The 20388-nt window shown below is 62.0% G+C and overlaps 1 protein-coding gene across 1 annotated transcript in view; it reads right to left on the bottom strand.

Annotated features, from left to right (window-relative positions):
• Nucleotides 1–528: 528 nt before the first annotated feature.
• Nucleotides 529–20388, bottom strand: part of KCNQ1 (potassium voltage-gated channel subfamily Q member 1) — a 379201-nt gene continuing 359341 nt past the window's right edge. Inside the window, exon 30 of the mRNA XM_004389436.2 lies at nt 529–1870. Coding sequence (XP_004389493.1) covers nt 1655–1870 — 216 coding nt within the window. The 3' untranslated portion in view covers nt 529–1654. The remainder of the gene's footprint in view (nt 1871–20388) is intronic.

Genomic DNA, 20388 nt, shown 5'->3' with positions numbered 1-20388 from the left:
TGAGCGGGGCTGGCCCGGGAGGTGTGACCGGGGTGGGGGGTGGGGGGACTGGCCTCTTCTCAGGGGGTCCTCAGCCACCACCCCCAACCTAGATCCCCCTCCCCAGTGCTGGCTGCCTGCTGCCTCTGATGCTGGCCTCGGGACAGCCCTGTACCTTGAAATCTCAGATGCTCCCCCTACCCGCTGCTGCCCCAAAGGCTGGGAATTTGGGGGCGGGGGCTTTGCAAGGAGGATAGGATCGGGGAAGGATTCCAGAGGATTGAGAAATAGTCAGAATGCTGTGCGGTGTGCCTGGACATGCAGGAGGGGATGGAGAGACAGAGACAGACACACAGTGACAGGGAGACAATGACAGAGATACACAGAGACAGTGAGAGACAGAGACACAGACCGAGACACAGAGAGAGCGAGCGAGACAGAGACACACAGAGATACAGCAAGATGAGAGACAGAGAAATAGAGACAGAGAGACAGACAGCGGGCCTGTGTGAGGTCTGGGTGCGGGGGGCACGGCAGCTCTAGGGGGAGAAAGGGCTGAAGCAGGTTGTCTCCAAGATGTGGTCGACCCCCAGGAACCCAGGCAAACAAAGTTGCTGAGACAAACCCGTGATTCTCCCTGTTTATTAGGAAAAGCCCGCGCAATTAATCAAAACCACACCGTGAGGCTCATTAAACTCAGGTTCCAAATCACCGCAAGATCGCTCTGATTTCTGTAAGCTGTGATGCCCAGAAGGGTCCTTGTCCCGGGTGGGAGCCGTGGCGCCCTTTCAGCCCTGCCTCAGCCCAGCAGGCGCTGAGGGAGGGGACAGTGCTGTGAGCTGGCGTCCGTCTGTCTGTCCAGCTGCTCCCACCGGGTAGGAGGGGAGGCTGTGTGTAGAGTGGGGCTTGGGGGCCTCCTCTCCTCTCTGGAATGGGTGGGAGAGGCCGCCTCCCCCTGCCCACCTTGTTCCATGGCACCCAGCCCTGTGATGTGGCCGTGCAGATGGGGTGGGGTCTGACCCTCCCAGGAGGCTGTGGCTCAGGCAGCAGCATCCCCAGCCCCCAGGTCAGCATCTCTTAAGAGAGGCCCGGGAGCTGAGGCCCAGGCCCGGGAGCTGAGGCCCAGGCCCGGGGGGCTGAGGCCCAGGCCCGGGAGCTGAGGCCCAGGCCCAGGGCGCCGATCAGGGCAGCCGCTTTCATCCTGGGCTGCCTTGCTGGGCGTGGGCCTGGCCTGCCTGCTCCTCCCTGGGTACCTGGATTTGAGGCTGGGACAAGCCTGCAGACCCTACCCAGGCTGCCCCTCTGCCTCCCTTAGAAAGCTCCTGGAGCTTTTGCCTGCACTGCTTCTCAGCCATACATGGCCCAGCAGGTGCCCCCAGCCCCTGGGAAGCCCAGCCTGGCCCCCACCACCCTGTACTGGCCACCGTGCAAGACTGTAGGGATAGGGACTGGGGCTCAGACCTGCTAGGCGCCCCACCCCCCAAGCAAGGTCGAGGACCTGCTGGCTGGGAGAGGTGGCTTCACGAGCCCCAGGTGTCCAGGGCCCTGGAGAGTGGGGCTGTCCTCCTGGGCCTTCCAGGAGGTGGCCGGGAGTGCTCCTGCTGAGGGAGAGGTGGGTGGAGGGGGGTCCCCTCCGCGGTTCCCCTCACAGGCCTGCTGGCCGCACTGAGCCCCATCAGGACCCCTCGTCGGTGGCCCTTCGGGGCACGGTCAGCTGTTCGTAGGTGGGCAGAAAGTTGCTGGGCAGGAAGAGCTCAGGGTTGAAGGAGCTGATGTCACCGGGCTGGGCCGCTTGGCCCCCACCGCCGCCGGGGGTGCCGCCGGGGTGGAGGGCGAGCAGCTGGTGGAGCAGGTCGGTGATGAGCACCAGTCTCTGGTCCAGCTGCGTCACCTGCAAGCACAGAGCAGAAGTGACTTGGGTGGGGCAGGGTGGGGCGTCCAGGTGTGCCGGCGCCTCGGGGCTCCCCCAGGCCCCAGGGAAGGCGTGTGCCTAGGCCTGCATCCCTGGGTGTTTGGTACACACGTGCTGTGTATGGGCAGTACACACGTCTGTGTGCGTGGGGACACCTGCCATGTGTGCCACCCCGTCATCGGGCGTGTGTGCGTGCGGGGGTGTACATCCGTGTGTGCGGGTGTGCCTCCACCTTCCCTGTGTGCTGTGTGTGCGTGAGTCCCTGTGTGTGTGTGGGTGTGTGTGCACCTCCACCTTCCCTGTGTGCTGTGTGTGCGTGAGTCCCTGTGTGTGTGTGTGTGGGTGTGTGTGGGTGTGCACCTCCACCTTCCCTGTGTGCTGTGTGTGCGTGAGTCCCTGTGTGTGTGTGTGTGGGTGTGTGTGCACCTCCACCTCCCGTGCGCTGTGTGTGCGTGAGTCCGTGTGTGTGTGTGTACACGTGTGTATGGGGTGTGCGTGTGTGTGTGTGGGGTGTGCGCACGTGTGGGGTGTATGTGGTGTGTGTGTGCGTGTGGGACGTGTATGTGTGTGTGCAGGTGGGGTGTACACGTGTGTGTGGAAAGTGCACGCGTGTGTGGGTACATCTCCACCTCCTGTGTGCTGTGTGCATAAATCTGTGTGTGCGTGTGGGGGGTGTGTGTGTGTGTGCGTGGGTAAGCCTCCATCCCCCATGTGCTGTGTGTGCACCTGTGTGGACACATGGTGGGCCACCCTTCCTCTCCGACTCTGGGGACCTCGCTCCCTCCTGGGGTTTAGGGCAAGGGTGGCTGGTCCTTGCCCTGGGACTTGGTGGCTGGAGCATGGACACTGTGGGTTACCTCTCAGCGCCCCCACCAGGGCCCTCCAGGGTCTGGGCATGACAGGTCTGCACCAGGGACCTGCAGCCTTTGGCTTTGCTGCCACCCTTGGTTTTTGGGGGCCGGGCCGCGGGGGTGTCTGGGGGTCAAGGGAGGCTGGGGCGGCATCTGTGCAGCCTGGAGAAGCTCGGTGTCCCCGGGCTGGGGTCAGCAGCTGGCACGGGCAGGGAGCGAGAAGGGGGTGTTGGGACAGCTGATTCCCAGACAGATAGGGCTCAGGAGGCAAGGCCTGGCCCGTCAGGGAGGGTGAGGGGTGCTAGCCACATCTCTTCCAGGAAAGACGCCCAGGCGGGCCTCTTGTCCACCCGGGCCCAATGTTCACATCTCCTGGGGCCCCTGCCCCTCAGGTGCCATGCCCCCCACTCTGTGCGGTACACCCTCATCCCAGCACCTGCAGCCAGGAAAGCAGGGCCCCATCTGCACCAACCCCCAGAGCCACTCAGGCCCCAGGCGGGGGGCACACCTTCCCCCCAGGAGCAGGAGGGGATGGCGGGACAGGACCTGGGACACACGAGGCGCAATGGCTGCTGGTCAACAGAGACGCCCCAGATGAACGGTGACCGGGTGTCCTAAGAGTCCCGCGGAGGACCCGTGGGGGGCCAGTAGGGGTGAGGGAGTAACCGAGAGCCAGGCTCGGCTGGAGGCCCTCAGGGAAGGTCAGGGCCCAGAGTGGTGGGCCCAGTGGGGGTGACACGGGACAGCTCAGGGCCGGGCCGAGGCCAGGTGAGGGAGCCAGGTCTGCCTTGGGTTTGGGGGTGTCTGAGGGACCCTGCCCTAGGAGGGGGCCAGGAAGTGGTGCCGAGTTGGGGGTTGAGTGGGACTGCAGGGCTGTGGTGTGTGGGGCCTGGGGGAGGACGATGCTCGGTGTCCGGTGGTCCCTGAGGGCTAGGCTGCCCTTCTGCCCCTCTGCACTTGGCTAAAGGGGCTGCCCTTCCCCCTGCCTCCCATGATACCTGGAGAGACTGGGGGAGGGGTTCCCTCAGCTAAGGCCAGCACACAGGCCACTTCCCGGAGAGCATGGCTTGGGGGTCAGCTACAAAGACAACTCAGTGGAGTCTCCACCGCAGACCTAAGGTGCCACCTCCCCGCTGCCGGGCCTGGGAGCCTCTGGGAATGCAGCAGAGGTCTCCCAGGCCTCCCCCTTCAGGGCCCACACGGGGAAACCGAGGCCCGGGACCTGTGAGTGAGGAGCAGAGCCTGGCAGGGCCCCGGCTGGGGCAGAGGCCATCTTGGACAGACCGAGGCTGGCCCGGCCGCCGTCCCGGCGCTCTAAAGCACAGCCCCAGCTTGACTGTTGGCTGGAGTGGCCCCAACTGGAGCCCCCGACACAGCTCAGAGGAAGCTGGGTGGCTCTGCGGATTCTCAACTTGGTGGCCCTTGCACACACATCGAGCCCCGATGTGCTTGCAGAGCAGAAGCCTGAATGGGGTTTCTTGGGAAAAGTGGAAACACGAGGGTGGGTGGAAACACAGGGATGGGGCAGGGATGCGGCTGGCGAAGGGCCACCCTGGGGGTGACGGCTGCACGGTGGGGAGCTGTGCTCAGCCGCCCCCGTCGGGAAGCGGGGAGGAGAGTGGCACAGCTACGCTGCCTCTCTGGAGCCCCTTGGGGTGGCCCTGGAGCCGCCTTACCGGGGGGCCCCCACCTGCTCTGCTGGCACCAGGCCTGCCGAGGCCCCTAGGCTGCTGCCCACGGCCACTGCGGCTTCAAGGGGCTCGCCGGCGTCCCTGGCCACAGGGACCTGTTCCCATTAGCCAGGCTGTAGTTGGGGAGGCTCTGGGGGTGAGCTAGGGTCTGGGACAGAATCCCAGAGCTTGTCCAGAGTCCCAGACCTCACACCTCCTCATCTGCCCACAAACAAGGAGCAGGTCCCAGGAGGAGAGAGAATCCTGCTCCTCTGTGAAGCTTCCTGGCCGCCCTGGGATCCTCCCACCCACCTGTGTAGATCTCCCACATGCCTGTGGGGACCTCCCACCCATGGGGCCTCCCAGCCTGCCTGCAGGGTCTAACCGCAGGATCCTCCCACCTGCCGGCCCAACGGCGCAACCCATTTCCCTCCCTCACAGCCCCAATCCCAGGGTACACCACCCTTGTCATTTCCTGGGGTGCAGCGGGCAGCCTCCACATACAGCTGCACACCCTGGAGGGCCCAGTGACCACCTCATCTGGCTGGAGGGTGCAGGCCCGGCCAGCCCCCCACCATGGTGCGGCCAGCAGCGGGAGGTGCGCCTGTCCAGGCAGGTGCCCAGGGTGGCTGTCCCTGTGAGCTGCGGGGTCGGATCAGTTTTGGGGATCTTGGATCTAGTCATTATTTGCAATTTGATAGTGATTAAAAGGGCAAGGAAGACAATAGCGCCTTTGTGCCAGCCTTGACTCGCCAAATTAATAACTATCAGACGGCGCATGCGGCTCTCGGAAGAGAAAAAAGCAATTAGAATAACAGCTAGTTAGAGGGCCCTGGGCCGCTGGTGATTAAACCCAGGGCGACGGGGGGCTCTGTTTGATGTGGTTATGAATTTGTTTTCAAGAAAAAAATCTTGAAAAAGTGTCTTTCAAGGGAAATTTTTGTAGAACCTGTCCAGCCTTGATCCTGCTCTGGACCTGAAGGCCCCTCCCCAGGCCATGGGGTGCCTCGGGCTCCCTCGGCCAGATTGCTTAGAGCTAGCAGGAGAGGCTGGGCTTGGGGACACTGGGTCTGGGGATACTGGGTCTGGGGACACTGAGTCGGGGGATACCAGGTCAGTGGACACCAGGGCTGGGGACACCAGGTCAGGGGACATCCGGGTCTGGGGACACTGGGTCAGGGGACATCTGGGTCTGAAGACACCGGGTCTGGGTACACTGGGTCTGGGTACACCTGGGGCTAGGTATACCCGGCCTGGGGACACTGGGGATGGGGCTTCGAGGGGCTCAATAATGGCCTTATCTGGAGTCTCCTGGGCTGTGGGCGTCTAGAGGCAGGGCCTCCTCTCTGACCAGCCCAGGACCCTCTGTAGGGTCACAGGGCAAAGATCCATCTGGCCTTCCTCCCACGGCATCCTGCCATCCTTGGGGGCAATATTCAAAACGTTCAGTCCTGGCTGGCACTTGAGCAAGTGGATGGCTGGGTGTCAGGGGGGCCCTGGGAGCCCCAGCTGCTTCCACACTGGTGCTCCGGGGGCCTCCCTGGGGATTATGAAGCCTGTCTGTATCCACCCCGCACCCTGAGTGCCTTCACCACCACCCACGCTGCGGCCCCGGCACGTACCCCTGCACACAGCCCCGCTTTATGGAAGGGGAATCAGACACCATGGGAAACTGGCGGGTGGCACGACTTGGACCACAGCCTCAGTCTCCTGCCCCGTGCTGCCTCCCCACAGCACACCCACCCGGGACACAGGAGGGCTGGAGCTGACACATCCTGGGGCTCCCGGCACCCCGCTGTGACACCTGAGCACACAGTGACACCTAGCGGGGGGGGGGCGCCCACGTTACACTCCTGAGGGGGGAAGGGGGCTGCCCAGGTAACCAGGTGGGAGACCTGCCCCCCAGGGCCACCGGCTCCTCCAGGTCACCAGGGGCCAAGGAGGAGTTTGGTAAGACGGTGGGGCCTGGTGGGGGGGCAGTTATGGGCCTTTATTAAGCACCTATTGTGTGCCCGGCGCTGTGTCCAGAGCTCCACATGTTATTTCCGTCACCCTTGCCCCTGTGAGAGCCCCACTGTGGCCCGTTTCACGGCTACCGCAGGGGTGGGGGCGGGTACGGCGAAGGGGCTGCAGGAGTGGCTGTGGGGCGGGGGGCTGCTCTGGACCCGTCTCCTTCTCTCGCTCTGTGGCAGCCTAAATGCCCGGTCACCTCCCGAGCTCACGCCCCAGGACTCAGCTGGGCCCTCAGACCCCACGCCCTCCGGCACATGCAGGTGACGCTGAGTGCCCATGTGCAGGGCAATGGGTATCACCAAGGGGAGACACTGGCATGTCAGTGTCTGCCAGCTCAGAACCCCTTCCTCCAGGGCGGGCGGGTGCTGGCCTGCAGTGGTCCCACTGTGCCCAGGGACATCACGGTCTGCCAGGTCCTCGGCAGGCAGGGCCCCTGCACCTGCCGCCCTCTGGACCTGGGGTGCTTCGCACTCAGGCCAGGGCTCACGAGGACCCCACGCGCTGACCCCGCAGGCCCCAGCCTGGGGCTCACCAGCACCCTACACGTTGGCCCTGCTGGGCCCTGGCCTGGAGCTCACCAGGACTGCACGCACTGTCCCTGCTGGGCCCCGGCCTGGGGCTCATCAGTACCCTACATGTTGGCCCCACTGGGCCCCGGCCTGGGGCTCACCAGGACCCTACGCGCTGGCCCTGTGGGACTTTCAGGGCTCTCCTCTACCTCCCCACACCCATCCTACTTTTTCTGCTCAGAAACAGGCCCCAAGCCCATGGTGCACCCAAGGCTTCCCATTCTCTGGCCTGGGAGCCCCTGCCCGCCACCTGGACCCTGGTCTGCCTCTCCCTCATTGCCTCACTCCAGGCGCCCCTGCCGACGCCCCAATGCCGGCCGGCATCTGCCCCAGGGCCTTTGCTCCTGCCTCCTGCACCTCCCACCCTCAACTCTCCCGGTGTCACCTGACCGAGACCACTCCCTGCCTGTGGGGCTCTGTGTCTGCCCGTTCTGGAACCGTCTCTCTACTAGAACTCGGCCTGAGCTCATCTGGCTGCTGGTCCCAGTGAGACACACGGGCTGAATGGGTACGGTGGGCGGGTACGCACCACCCAGTGCCCCAACTCCAGTGCTCCTGGGAACCCTCCCGTGGTGGGGGTGGGGGTGCCAGGTGCCCATCTACCGGGGGCACACTGTCCATCTGTCCCAGCTGGGAAGTCCCGCCCTGGGGGCTAGGCCCGGAATGTCTTCCCAGCTGAGGGACACACTTCCCCCACAACAAGAGTAAGAATAACACCCACAAATCAGCCTTTCGGTGGGCCTGGAGGGCGGGAGGGTCTGGGGAGCTGGGTACGAGCAGAAACAGATCACAGCGCTCACGGTGCCGACACTGACGGCCGGAGCTGATGTAACTGCGTTTATGACTTTGCTTTAGTGCCTCAGCTCTTGGAGAGAAATCAACCACGCTTCTAGCTGCCGGGTTTTACTGCTGTCCCCAGGGCAGCCGGTACTGGGGCAATGTGCTCTGCGGCCGCTGCGTGGCTGGGGTGTGAGAGCACACGGGCTGCAGGAGGGGGTGTCCACAGGTGGGCTGGGTTTGGAGACAGGTGTTGGCGTGAGCTACACCTGTGCTTGGTGCGGCAGTGGGTCTGGGGTCCTGCCTCTGCCTCTACCTGGCTGGCTGACCTCAGGCAGTTTACTTCTCCTTTCTGGACCTCAGTTTCCCCATCTGGAAAATGGGGATAATAATAGTAGCATCTCCCTCAGGGGGATATTGTGAGGATGGAATGAATTAATACATGAAAAACACAGGAACAGAGACACATGGTGTGTGTTATGGGGTGAATTGTGTCCCCCCAAAAAGATACGTTGAGAAGAACTAGATGGTGCCTGGCTACCACTACCAAGCATTGTGACCCAGTCCACAATAGATGAACCCTATAGTATGGGAGAAAAAGGTAGAACAGAATCTCAAATTCCTAAACCCACCAACAGCCAGATCTACTGGACCGGCTGAGACTGGAGGACTCCCGGAGACGATTGCCCCGAGATACTCTTCAAACCCTGAATGGAAACGAACCCCGGAGGCCACCTTGTTGTCAAACAACAAATTGCATCAAAAAATAATGACTATCCCCTGTGAGTACTGTGCTCCTTTAAAAAATCACCCACATGAGACCAAACAGTCAACAATTACTTTAAAGCAAAGATGAGAATGTAAGGAGGTAGGGAAACTAGATTAATGGAAACGGAACAACCAGAATGGAAATAATGAGAAGGTTCGTGCATTGTGAAGAATGTAACCAATGCCACTGAACAGCTTGTGTAGAAATTGTTGAAGGGGAACCTCAACTGCTGTGTGAAATGTCCCTGAAAGCAAAATAAAATACTACTTAAAAAAAAAAAAAAAAAGATGTTGAAGTCCTAACCCCTGGTACCTGTGAACGTGACCTTGTTTGGAAACAGGGTCTTTGATGGGGTGATCAGTTAGGTTAGCGAGGTCATACAGGGGCAGGGTGGGTCCTAATCTGACTGGTGTCGTTATAAAAGAGGGCAAGACACAGAGACGGGGGACAGAGAAGGAGGCCCTGTGAAGACAGAGGCCGATGCAGCCACACATCAAGGAGCACCCCGTGGGTGCCAGAAGCTAGGACAGAGGCCTGGAACACAGCCCCCTCTGAGCCTCAGAGGGGACCAGCTCTGCCAACACCTCCATGTGGACTTTGGAGCACTCGGGCTCTGAGACAGACACCCCCTTCTCTGGGACTCGAAGTCACTGAGGCAGCACTGCCCCCCGGTCTCCCAGGATGGCTGTCCAGGGTGGGCATGAGCCTCGGCTGTGGAGGGCGGGCAACATGGCGGCACTTGTGCCCTGGCTGTGGTGTTTCGGGCGCAGTTCGTGAGCTGGCACTTGGGCCGGGGGGTGTGCCCCATCCTAGCCACGGCCCTGCGTCTCCGCTGCCCTGGGCTACTGGGAGGCTGGAGGGGGCCCCTCTGCAGATGATCATGCCACCGCCATCACTGGTCACACCCTCAGCTGGGTCCTCAGCACAGTCCAGCCAAGTGGCTGAGGGCCTGCCCTTCCCACCACTGACAGCATGCCACGACAGGAAAAGACCCTCTAATTTCCTGTCCCTGCCATACACGTGCTCCAAGGTGGCCCCCCGCCCTCACCAGCTGCTGCCCCCTGACGCCCAGGCCGGCCGAGGCCCTCCCCCAGTGCCACACTCCAGGCTGACTGCTGGGGGTTCACCTGTCACAGCCGTCTCCTGTACTCTCTGGGCTGGCACAACCTCCTGCCCCCACACCCAGCCCCATCTCTGCGGGGACGGAGGACCCCACCCCAGCTCCCAGGGCCCCGACTCACAGGTCTAGCAGGCATCTCAGCTCTGCAGGCCTCGAAGTGACCCTGGGGTCCCCAAGCCCGGCCCCTCCCATACTCCCATTTCAGAACTCGACACCCACATCCACCCAGCGGTGAAGACCCAGCCCGGACTCCCCGGCACTCACCCCACCTCCCCCCCTGGCAGGTCCCGATACAGAGCCCTGAGCCCCACCTCCCGTGACGCCCCCAGGCCACCAGCACCCCTGGCCCAGTGTGCCCTCCCTGCCATCTGCTCCAGGCAGCAGCCAGGCTGAGCTTCCCACCTCCAACCTTCGCTGAATTCCCACCGAATAAAACCCCACCTCCTTCCATGGTCCCCAGGTTCCACCACTCACCCCTCGCTCAGTCCCCCCGATCGCTGCTTTCCTTACGGCGGCTTCATATCATGCTCTGCTATCTGGTGGCAGGGTCATCCTTCCCGGAGCGGACAACACGCAGTGGCTGGGCTGCTGGGACCAGGAGGTCCCACCCGGGAGGCCTCAGCTGCCTCCACCCTCTCCCTAGTGACGGTTAATTTTATGGGTCAGCTTGGCTATGGTTCCCAGTGGGTTGACCATAGTCTAGTTGCTGTCATGGAATAGTTAAAAACCAAAAAAACCCATCACTGTCGAGTATGTGTGAATCAACCAGTTGGCCTTGGGTATAGCAGATTACTTTCACAATGTGACATAATGCTATCACGTTCCATAATGCAACCTCACATAATACACCCCCCATCTGTCGTGTGCTGTCCTGTGGTGACCTGTGTGTTGCTGTGATGCTGGAATCGAGGCCAGCAGGGTCAAATACCAGCAGGGTCATCAGTGGTGGGCAGGTTTCAGCAGAGCATTCTGACTAAGACAAACTAGGAAGAAAGGCTTGGAGATCTACTTCCAAAAATTAGCCAATGAAAACACTGTGGATCACAACAGAACATTGTCTGATGCCGTGCTGAAAGATGAGCCCCCTAGGTTGGGGGCAGCAACGGGCTCGAGCAGATGAATGACTGTGATGACTGTGCAGAGCCGGGCAACATTTCATTCTGTTATGCTCAGGGACGCCATGACTAAGAGCTGACTTGACAGCCATCACCAACAAAAATGTCACGCAGTTAATCAGTCCGTTGAGGTTGTACCAGCACGGGGTGAGTCCTAAATCTAATCACTTCTGAGTTACATAAAAAGCAGGACAGACAGACGCCATGTGAAGACCCGTCTGCGAGCAAAGCAACGCCAAAGCTTGCCAGCAGCCAGCAGAACGAGAGAGGCCCTCAGAGGGAATCAGCATGGCTGAGACCCTGATTTGGACTTTCAGCCTCCAGAGCTGTCAGGACATAAAATTCTGTTCTTTGAAGCCACCCGCTTGCGGTATGTGTTACAGCAGCGCTAGAGAATGGAGACCCCCCCCCGCCTCCACCCCACCCCAATGTCTGTGTCTACAGAGAGTCCAGACAGCTCCCTCCTCTGCTCAGAACTGGGAGAAGACACCTCTGCGCTCTGAGCAAGACAGTCCTCACTGCAGTCTTCAGTGTGTGTGTCCGAGCCCACTGCCCTCTGACCCCCTCACCTCCCCTCACTCCCTGGGTCCAGCCTCGGGCCTCCCTGTGGCTCCTGCTCAGCTCCTTCCTTAGGGTCCCCTCTCTGGCCAGAGCAACTTTCTGGACCCTCACTTGGCTCATACCCATGCCTCGTCCAAATCTCTGTGAAGTCTCTCTCTGGGGAGACCTCCTTGGGCCTGTTCTGCCTCCTGCCACCTGCTCCCAGGCCTGTCCCATCTGTCTGGCTGTCCTCTGTGATGCCATTGGCTGGTCTCTGATGCTTTTGGCTTATTATTGCTCCCATGACTAGGACAGAGACCCACAGGAGCGGGTGCCGTTCGTGCTGTGTTCATCAACGTGCCCATTTGACACCTGCTGGACGATAGAGGCCACCTCGGGCCCCACCTGTGCCTCCTGCACACCTCTGTCGAGTGCCCCTGCTGTTGCGCGAGGTGCCTGCACGGCCCCACGCTCCTGGCTGCTCGGCCACCCTCTCCCTCCCCGGCACTTCTGTCTGTCTGGGGCTGTATCCATACCTGAGTCATTTCCAACCACGGGCTCACCGACCCCCAAAGCTACTCTGTGTGGATTTGAGGTCCACTCCAGGGAGGAAAGGGCTGCAGCTTGCAGGGGACCCGGGTCACGGAGATGGTCAGGACAGTCGGAGGGCCCCATGCAGCACACAGCTCCCTGGGGTGGCAGCAGGAGCCAGGATGCCTGGGCAGTGGGGCCGGGAAGCTAGAGGCTCGAGCCTCCCCAACATGCTGGCCGGGAAAGGCCTTAGAGGGGACGATTCTGTTTGTCAGGGGGCTGCGGCAGCTGCCCACGCTGCCCACCCCCAGCAGCCCCAGGTGGGGCTGACTCCACGAGCCCCAGTGGGGGGCCGGTGAGTGGGAATGCCGGGCTGGCTGGGAATGGTGGGTGAGGCTGAGGCCATGTTTGCATTGGCAGTGGGCGTGGCCCCACCTGCATTTGATTCTCGGCCTCTTCCCCCTCCCTTCCCCTCTGTGCTGCCCCTCCGACGGGGCTGCAGGAAGCTGGGGGGACGCCCGGCAGAATGCTTTGTACCTGGTGCCAATGTGCGCTCCGCTGCCAAAACCAGGCCTGGCAGGCAGGCGGTGGCCACGGGCAGCCTGGGGGGCAGGTAGGCAGGTGCCACCCGGCGGCTTGTCTCAAACTCAACATGGCCAAAGCTGAGCTCCCGGTCCCTTCACCCAGCCCCACCCGTGCGTTCCCAGCGGGCTGACTCCCCAGTCTTCCAGCTGCTTAGGCCCAAACCTCGGTATCACCTGCTCCTGCTCTCTCCCTCCCCTAACACATGCACCGGAACCCAGCCCTTCTCCCCGCTCCACCACGGCTGCCCGGGGCCCCGCCTTGGCAAGGGTCCCTCGACTGCCCCCCCACCCCCGCCTCGGCCACGGCCAACAGTGACGTCACTAGGGTTGCTGTCACTCCCCCCATGCTAATTACCACAACATTGTAGCTAAAACACCAGAAAATCTGACAAAATCGGTGACTATAAAGTGGCAAGGAAAACGTGGCAAGCTTGTAGCACATGCACACGAAACCCCGTGATTCGACGTGGCATTGTAATTGGCTGATCACGACAGCTGTGGTCGGAGCGCGTTAGAAGGTTCAAAAAGTACTGGTACATGTAAGCTGCTAGGAAGTTTTGTTGTTACAACTAACTACAGCGATATTTTAATAAAAAATAATAACTTCCTGCTGAAACACTGCACAAAAATTTTATGGACAGTCATTTGGTGTCACCCCCTCTGACAGTCTCACCCGGTGCGGTTCACACCCCCCACACACCCCCAGTGACGCTACTGACCGCCAATTCCTCGTATGTGAGGCTCCCTCCTGCCTCTGGGCCTTTGCACAGCAGCTCCTCCTCCTGGAACTCTCCGCCCTGTCTCCACGCCCCAAGCCTCTCCCTCAGACAGCTGTGGCCTGGAGCCCCCACCCCGCCTGCTCCCACCGTGATCCTGGCTCTGACTCCCCGCCCCACCCCAGGTGGGGTTCTCTTCCTCCTAGACCCTTCTTTGTTCTATCCAAACATTCACCCTAAAATTTGTCTGTTTACGAGGTCTTGCATGATGTAAGTACTCCAAGAAAACATTCTCCCTAAGACAAACACATTCAAGTAAACAACCCCCCATGACCTGCCTGCCCCCTGCGGGTCCTGCCCCTGCGGGTCCTGCCCCCTGCGGGTCCTGCTCCCTGCGGGTAATGCCCCCAGGTAAGTGCTAGAGAATCCCACGTGCAGCCTTCCAGGCTCTGAAAACATGTTTGAGAGCGATACTGTATCTGATGGGAGGGTTGTCACATAAACGGTAACATGATACTCTGGGCTCTGCTGTTAGGCTGTTTCCCCAAAGCACAGTTTCTGAGGCTGCCCGTGTGGCAACAAGCAGGCCCAGCTCCTGGGCAGCGGTGCTGCGGGCCTTTCCCGGGGATCTGGAAACCTCTCGGAGCCAGCTCCCTGGCTGGGTGGGTGCGGGGGCTGCGCCTGCAGTGGGGAGGGAACACGGCTCCGGGAATGGGTGTTCTTGGGGTCAGTGGACGAGGCCTTGCTCAGAAGTGGACCCCCCCGGAACCCACCTTTCTGCTCCCGCCTCATCCCCTGAGGGTGCACTCAGTCCTCACAGGTGCCCATGCCCCGCCTCTCTGCTGAAGGTCCCCTAGCCTTCTGGATTGAAATGCGACCGTCCCAGGGACGCGGCCTCCCTGCTGTGGGCCCTGGCCACCTCTATAGGTGGACACAGCCCTGCTGGCTCCGCATGGCTGCTTCCAGAATGTTCTCGCCGCCTCCTTCCCCGAGGCACTGAGTCTCACATCACAGGACAGCCACTCCTAGCATCCCGTGACCCGCCCAGCTGGTCCCCTCGTTCTGGGAGGCTGTAGCTCGGGGCCCACTGTTTCTCTCTGCGCTCTTGCTGCCTTTCAGGATGCCTGGTGGCTCTCAGGTCCTCAAGGCCCCCTCCACCTGGCTGCCTGCACCTTAGCCACCCACTCCCAGTCACTCTCCTGCCTCCACTGCTGGCTGCCACAGGGCTGTAGTTCACGCCTCTGAGGACCCCTGAAACCGCAACCCCCTGCCGCCGACTGAGCTGCCCACTGGCCCTACCCCTGCGCCATGTGTCCACTTCCCCACTTCCTAACTCACAGCCCATGCTGCCGACACCCTCACCCTCGCACCCGGCTGCCGGGCTAGACACCTGGGTAAGTCAGCTCCCTGAATGTCCATACCTGCACCTCATGGCTGAGCGAGGCTGGAGCAAAAGCTACAACCAGACTGTGGGGCCTTCCCACTTCCTGGCCATGAGCCTCAGGCCCCCACGCTGCTGCCACCACTGCCACCTCCTCATGGCACCCCCTGCCCCCACTCCCACCACCACACTTGCCCAAACCCCTGAATTCCAGAGAGCCACTGCCTGCTGCCGAGGACACCCTCCAGTGCCCGGCCCAGCCGGGCAGCCCACTCTCCCCAAATCGCCGCTGCCCCCTCCCCGCTGGACCACTCGGTTGGCTGACGGGCGTGCTGAGAATTCTCCATCCACAGCACTGACAGCTACAATAACCAACCCGACTCCCGGCTGGCGCCGTCTCTGCCAGCTGTCGCCCTGTTCATCTCCTTGGGACGGGTGTCCGCTGCCCCCTGAGCCAGGCCAGGCGGCATCCACCCCGACTACTCTGCTCAGACTACAGCGCAGCCGCCGATGGCCTCCCGGCTGTGACCAGGGCCTCCTGGCTGTGACCAGGGCCTCCCGGCTGTGACCAGGGCCTCCCGGCTGTGACCAGGGCCACTGGCTGCAGGTGCCACGCTTGGTGTCCAGCCTCTGCACCCGCCCACCTCCCCTCTGTCTCTTTTGCGGTTCCTTCTCCCTGTGTCGGCCTGAGAGCGGGCGCCTGGGCTCGGTTCTTGGTCCTTTCTTGCCTACGCCGTCCTTGACACCCTCGTCCCCGTGTGGGTGTCCCTGTGGGTCCATCTGCAGCTCGGACCAGGGTCCTGACCCCAGACTCCTGCCCAGATTGTGCTGGGCCACCTCCCCAGCATCTCTGGGCATCTGGACACGTCCCCTGGCCTCCGCGTGTCCTCCTGGCCGACTCCTCTCCCTGTCGCCCTCCATGAACAGCAGCTCTGTTCTCAGGCCAGACACCAGGGTCACCTCGATTCCCTCTCATCTGATCCAGCTGCAGGAGTGCCCGATACTGCCAAGATCTGAGGCTTCCGGACACAGCAACCTCCGGGCCACCGGCCAGGGTGAGCCACCAGCATCTCCTGGGTGCTCAGCCGCCCCACCTGCTCCCTGGTCCCCTTGTGCCCCAGGACAGGGTCACAGCAGTACCCTGAGGCCTCTTCACGCCAGCCACACGGGCCTGGCGTCCTTATGCTCCGGGCCGGCCTGCGCAGACTTTGCCATCACCCCCTCCGCCTCCGCATCTTGCCCCACATCCCCTCCCTGTGCCTCTCGGCGCCTGATGTGCCGGCGGCGCGCTCTGCTCCGCTTTCTCCTTGGTGCCCACCCCTGTGTTGCTGACTTACCCTGTTTGCTGTCTGCGTCGGCGGAGCTGGGCAGCTCTGGCAGGCGGAGCTCCTGCCCTGCTGTGTGGCGGTGCCTGCACACAGCCGTGTTCAATAAAGGAAAGAATGGGCACTGGGGGCCAGGGCGGCCCAGGTCGGCCCCACTAGGGTGGACACAGAGGGGCCGAGGGGCTCTGCCTGCATGTGTTGGTGTGCGTGTGCGTACATTCGTACGTACACGCTCGTGCGGGTGAATGCGTGTGCAGGCTTGTGTGCATGTCTGCATGTGTGCATGGGTACAAGGGTACACGTGTGGATGGGTACGTGGTGTGCACGTGTGGATGGGTACGTGGTGTGTACTTGAGTGTATGTGTACACGGTGTGCACGTGTGTGGATGTGTAGATGGTGTGCACGGGTGTATGTTTATGCACGTGGTGTGTGTGTGTGTGCGCGCACATCCCTATGCATGGGTGTGTGCACGCACGTGTGCAGGTGTGCAAGGCTAGCCTGGGGGCAGGGTGGGCACAGGCTCCCACTGAAGTTGTGCTGGTCCATCTGTAGGGATGAGGGGAGCTGGGACATGGGCTCACTGGGACATGGGCTCACCCAGGTGGGGCCAGGCCTGGGCGTGCTGCTTTCGGATTGGGCAATAACCAGGTATCACCCCCACCCTCCAGGTGCGGGGTGTACAGGCCCACGTGACTCCACCTGCTGCTGGCCTGGAGACGGAGCCCCGTGACTCAGCCACCCTGAGGGTGGACTGCACCCAGGACGGGGCTCCACAAGTCCAGCCCCTGAGGTGAGACACGCTAGAGGCTGGCGGGGCGCGGGGCTGGGGTCTCAGAGCAGGGCTGGGTGGCCAGGCCCAGAATCTGGACTTGGCCCCTTTCCTGGCATATGAAAGTGCCTTGTGGGGTAGGAGTGGGTGGGCAGCCCAGACCCCACCTTCCCAGGGAGCGGGGGCCATCTTCCCACCTCTGGACCACCCCCAGCACCTGGGCCCAACCCTGAGAACTGGCTGGGACCCTTCCCCTCTCGGGACATGATGATCCCCTAACTCCTCACATTCGAGGCCCAGAGCCCCACCCCCCGCCCTTCCTCTGCCCCCCACAGAGCCCCTAGCCCCTGCTCACATGGCCTTTGGGACAGGGAGCTCAGCACCTCCCAGGTGTGTCCAGCCCCAGCGCCCTCTTGGTGGGCAGCTAGAACGGCCCCTCGGGACAGACCCTCATGTGGGGGCAGCTCCGGGAGCCTGCCCCCAGGCCTGGGCTGGGGGACAGCAGCTCTTGGAAGCTGGGAAGGCTGTGCGGACGGTGAGACTTGGGGCTGCACGTCTCCTCCTGGCGCTACAGTGATGGAGAAAACGCGGCCGCGGCGTCCCCGTGAGTCCTCGCCCACTCCCTGCCCCGCAGCACCCCAGCGCCGCACAGCGCCCCCTCCTCTGCACCTGTGCCCGCGTCCGCACAATCCCTCCATGCTTAGCTCACAGTGTCTAGGCCCCCTCCCCACTCCCACTTCACCCCACCCCTGCATGGACTTGGGAGCCCCGCCATGGTTGGGCACAACAGGTGTGTGGCCCGGATGGTGGGAGCTGCAGGGGGTGACTGAGGCTTCTGTCCCCAGCCCCCATCAAGGTGCCCCCCTCGGCCCTGTTCCTGTGGGCACCCTGCCCCCCGTCAGGCTGTCTGGGAAGTGGAGGGGGGACAGGAAGTCGCCGGGGCTCCAGGCCAGGCCAGCGCTCCAGCCCCATCTGGACGTATTTGGCAGGTCCTGCTTCCCTCTCTCCCAGCATCCCTCCTTCCCAGGCCGGCCAGAGTGGGCCTTGCGCTGGACATTCCCAGCCCTTCCCTGCGGCTGCCTGGCCACGACTTATGTGGTCTCTGCCATTTCCTGCAGCACCGAGCATTCTGCCTGTCCTGCCCGGTGCCCGAGCCAGGCCCACCAGCCACCTGCAGGTGTGGGCCCGGCAGGTTCAGTCGCCTCCCTGAGCCTGCACAGAGCAGGGACGGCAAAGAGACTCTGATGACTGACACAGAATGGCGGGACGTAGCCCGGCCCGGGGCATGGGGGGCAGATGGCCACCCAGCTGCACAAGGCTCAGGTGCCACTGATGCCAGCCGCAGTAGGCTGTCGGTGTCTTGGGGTCCCTGCGCCACGGGATATGGGGCTCTCCTGACCCTGCCAAGGATCCTGGGGTGGGTGAGGTACATGTTTTATCACCCTTATGACAGAGCTGGGGAGGTTGAGGTGCAGAGGTGAGGGTGACGTGGGAAAGAGGCTACAAAGCAGGAGCTCCAGACTTGGGGGTCTGTCTTGTTCCCCCACTACGCCACTGTGAGGCCAGCCCTCCCGTGGCGCCACCCCCAGGTGAGAACGTGGCCCTGTCTCAGGTCTCCCCAGCGGTCAGTCTGGGCCCCGCCCCACCCCGCCCCAGCCCTCGAGGGCCACCAGGGCCTTCCTCTTCCACCTCCACCCTGTGCCAGGTCCAAGACTTCGCCAAGATGCCCGGCCACCCCGGCTGTATGCGGCATGGGCCAGGCCCCCCCTCGGGGTGCTGGAGGGCAGGGTCACTGCGTCAGATGCCGAACCTGCCTGTCCTGGGTGTTCACTGAGGGCCTGTCAATGAAGCAGGTGCGAGTGTCCCTCCCGAAGCCTCGCCGCAGCCCCAGTATTACCCCCTGGCTGCTGTTGCTGTCAGCTGCCATTGACCCAGGACACCCCAACACGGTGACTCCACGTACAACAGAACGAATCAACGCCTGGTCCTGCACTGTCCCCGTGATTGGCTGTGGATCGGACCATTGAGATCCATATGGTTTTCACTGGCTGATTTTTGGAAATCGATCACCAGGCCTTTCCTCCTAGTCCATCTGAGTCTGGAAGCTCTGCTGAAACCTGTTCAGCATCATATCAACATGCAAGCCTCTGGCTGACACGTGGGTGGTGCCTATGCATGGGGTGCATTGGCCAATGCCGTCCCTGTGTTAAAAACCAGACCTGCTGTTGTTGAGTCGATTCCGACTCACAGTGACCCTACAGAACAGAGAAGAACTGGCCCATAGGGTTTCCAAGACTGTAATCTTTATGGAAGCAGACTGCTGCGTCTTTCTCCCGTGGAACGGCTGGTGGGTTCAAACCACTGACCTACTGGTTAGCAGGCAAGCGCTTAACCACTGTGCCACCAGGGCTCCTTGTCCTCATGTTGGAGAGGAGGAAACAGAGGTACAGAGAGGCTGGGTACTGCCCTGAGGTTGCCAAGCAAGAAGGGGCAGGGGCTGGGGCTGGAACCCAGGCCACCGGCTCCTGAGCTTGCTCTCTTGTAAGCAGTAGCCTGTCGCACCTCAATGAGATCTGTGCAGGGGTCCCCAGGCCCATCCCTGCAGCCTCCAAAGATGTCCTGATCTGTTCCTAACGCCCATTTTTCAGACAGGAAAGTTCAGGCCTCGAAAGCATTGGGCCACCTGGGCTGAGGCACAAGGTTGCCTGGCGCAGGGGGGCCAAGAGGGGAGGCCCAGGTGTGGGCTATGTTGGCGGGGTGCTGGGGGACACACTTGGGGAGTTTTGGGGCTCAGAGTGCCCGAGGGGCTGCTGGGAAGGCCCACAATGCTCGGAAGGTGAGCAGAAGGGCGGGAGGCCTCCACCTAGGAAGGAGCCCTGGGCTGGCCCGTGGCCTGCCTGGCCTGGGCTGACCCTGGGAGTTGATGAGACACTCGGGCCCGTCTGTCCTGAGGCTCCCAGCCCGCCCTTCCTGCTCCCATGGCTGGAGGAAGAGGTTCTCAGGACACTGGGCTGGGGTGGGAACCTACACCGACCACACTGGGAAGGCCCCGGTCTCCATCTGCCACAGCCTGCGGGCTCACCATCAACGCCTTCAATTCCAGGGTCTAGGCCACAGCTCTGAGGAGGAACACGGGTCTCTCTGCCAACCACAGTTAAAGGTAGGCAGGCGGTGGCCACCCGTGTACCCTTCGCTCCCTTCACTGCCAAGTCTTGCCCCGACCTAGACCCCCAGGCCCTTAGTGGGCTCCTGCCCCAGGGCCTGGCCAGCTCCAATCTGCCCAGGCAGCACAGAGGGCCTGCCTGTCCCTCTTCCTCACTCACAATCCTGCTGTTCCCAAACCAGGTCACATGCCCTCACCTCCCCGCTCAGAGTTCCCAGCTCCTCCACAGATCCTCTCTTACTCCCCCTTCTCACCTGGGCCATTGCCTGCACATTCTGAAACCTTCTTACCATCAACAAGACACTCCCCTCTTTGAACAGCCCTCCCCAGATGCTACATCCCCTATCCCAAAATCCCGTTCCCGGAGGCAAATTCTCAACCCCCTCAGCTGACTGTTGGCTTTATCTTGGTATTTCTAAACCACATACTTACATTGCTATTCTTCGCTTTCGCAATGTTAGACATTATCCACTGACTGCCTAACATGGAGGATGAGAGATGACTTTGTTCTCACAACCCACCTCCTCCCCACTCCTCTATGTTCCCAATATACAGTCACGCGTTGCTTAATATCCACGATATGTTCTGTGAAATAGGACGTTA

The sequence above is a fragment of the Trichechus manatus genome, unplaced genomic scaffold (assembly GCF_000243295.1).
Source record: "Trichechus manatus latirostris isolate Lorelei unplaced genomic scaffold, TriManLat1.0 scaffold00244, whole genome shotgun sequence".
Taxonomy (NCBI): Eukaryota; Metazoa; Chordata; class Mammalia; order Sirenia; family Trichechidae; genus Trichechus; species Trichechus manatus.
The sequence above is the reverse complement of the archived record's forward strand: the minus strand, read 5'-3'. Positions and strand labels throughout refer to the sequence as shown.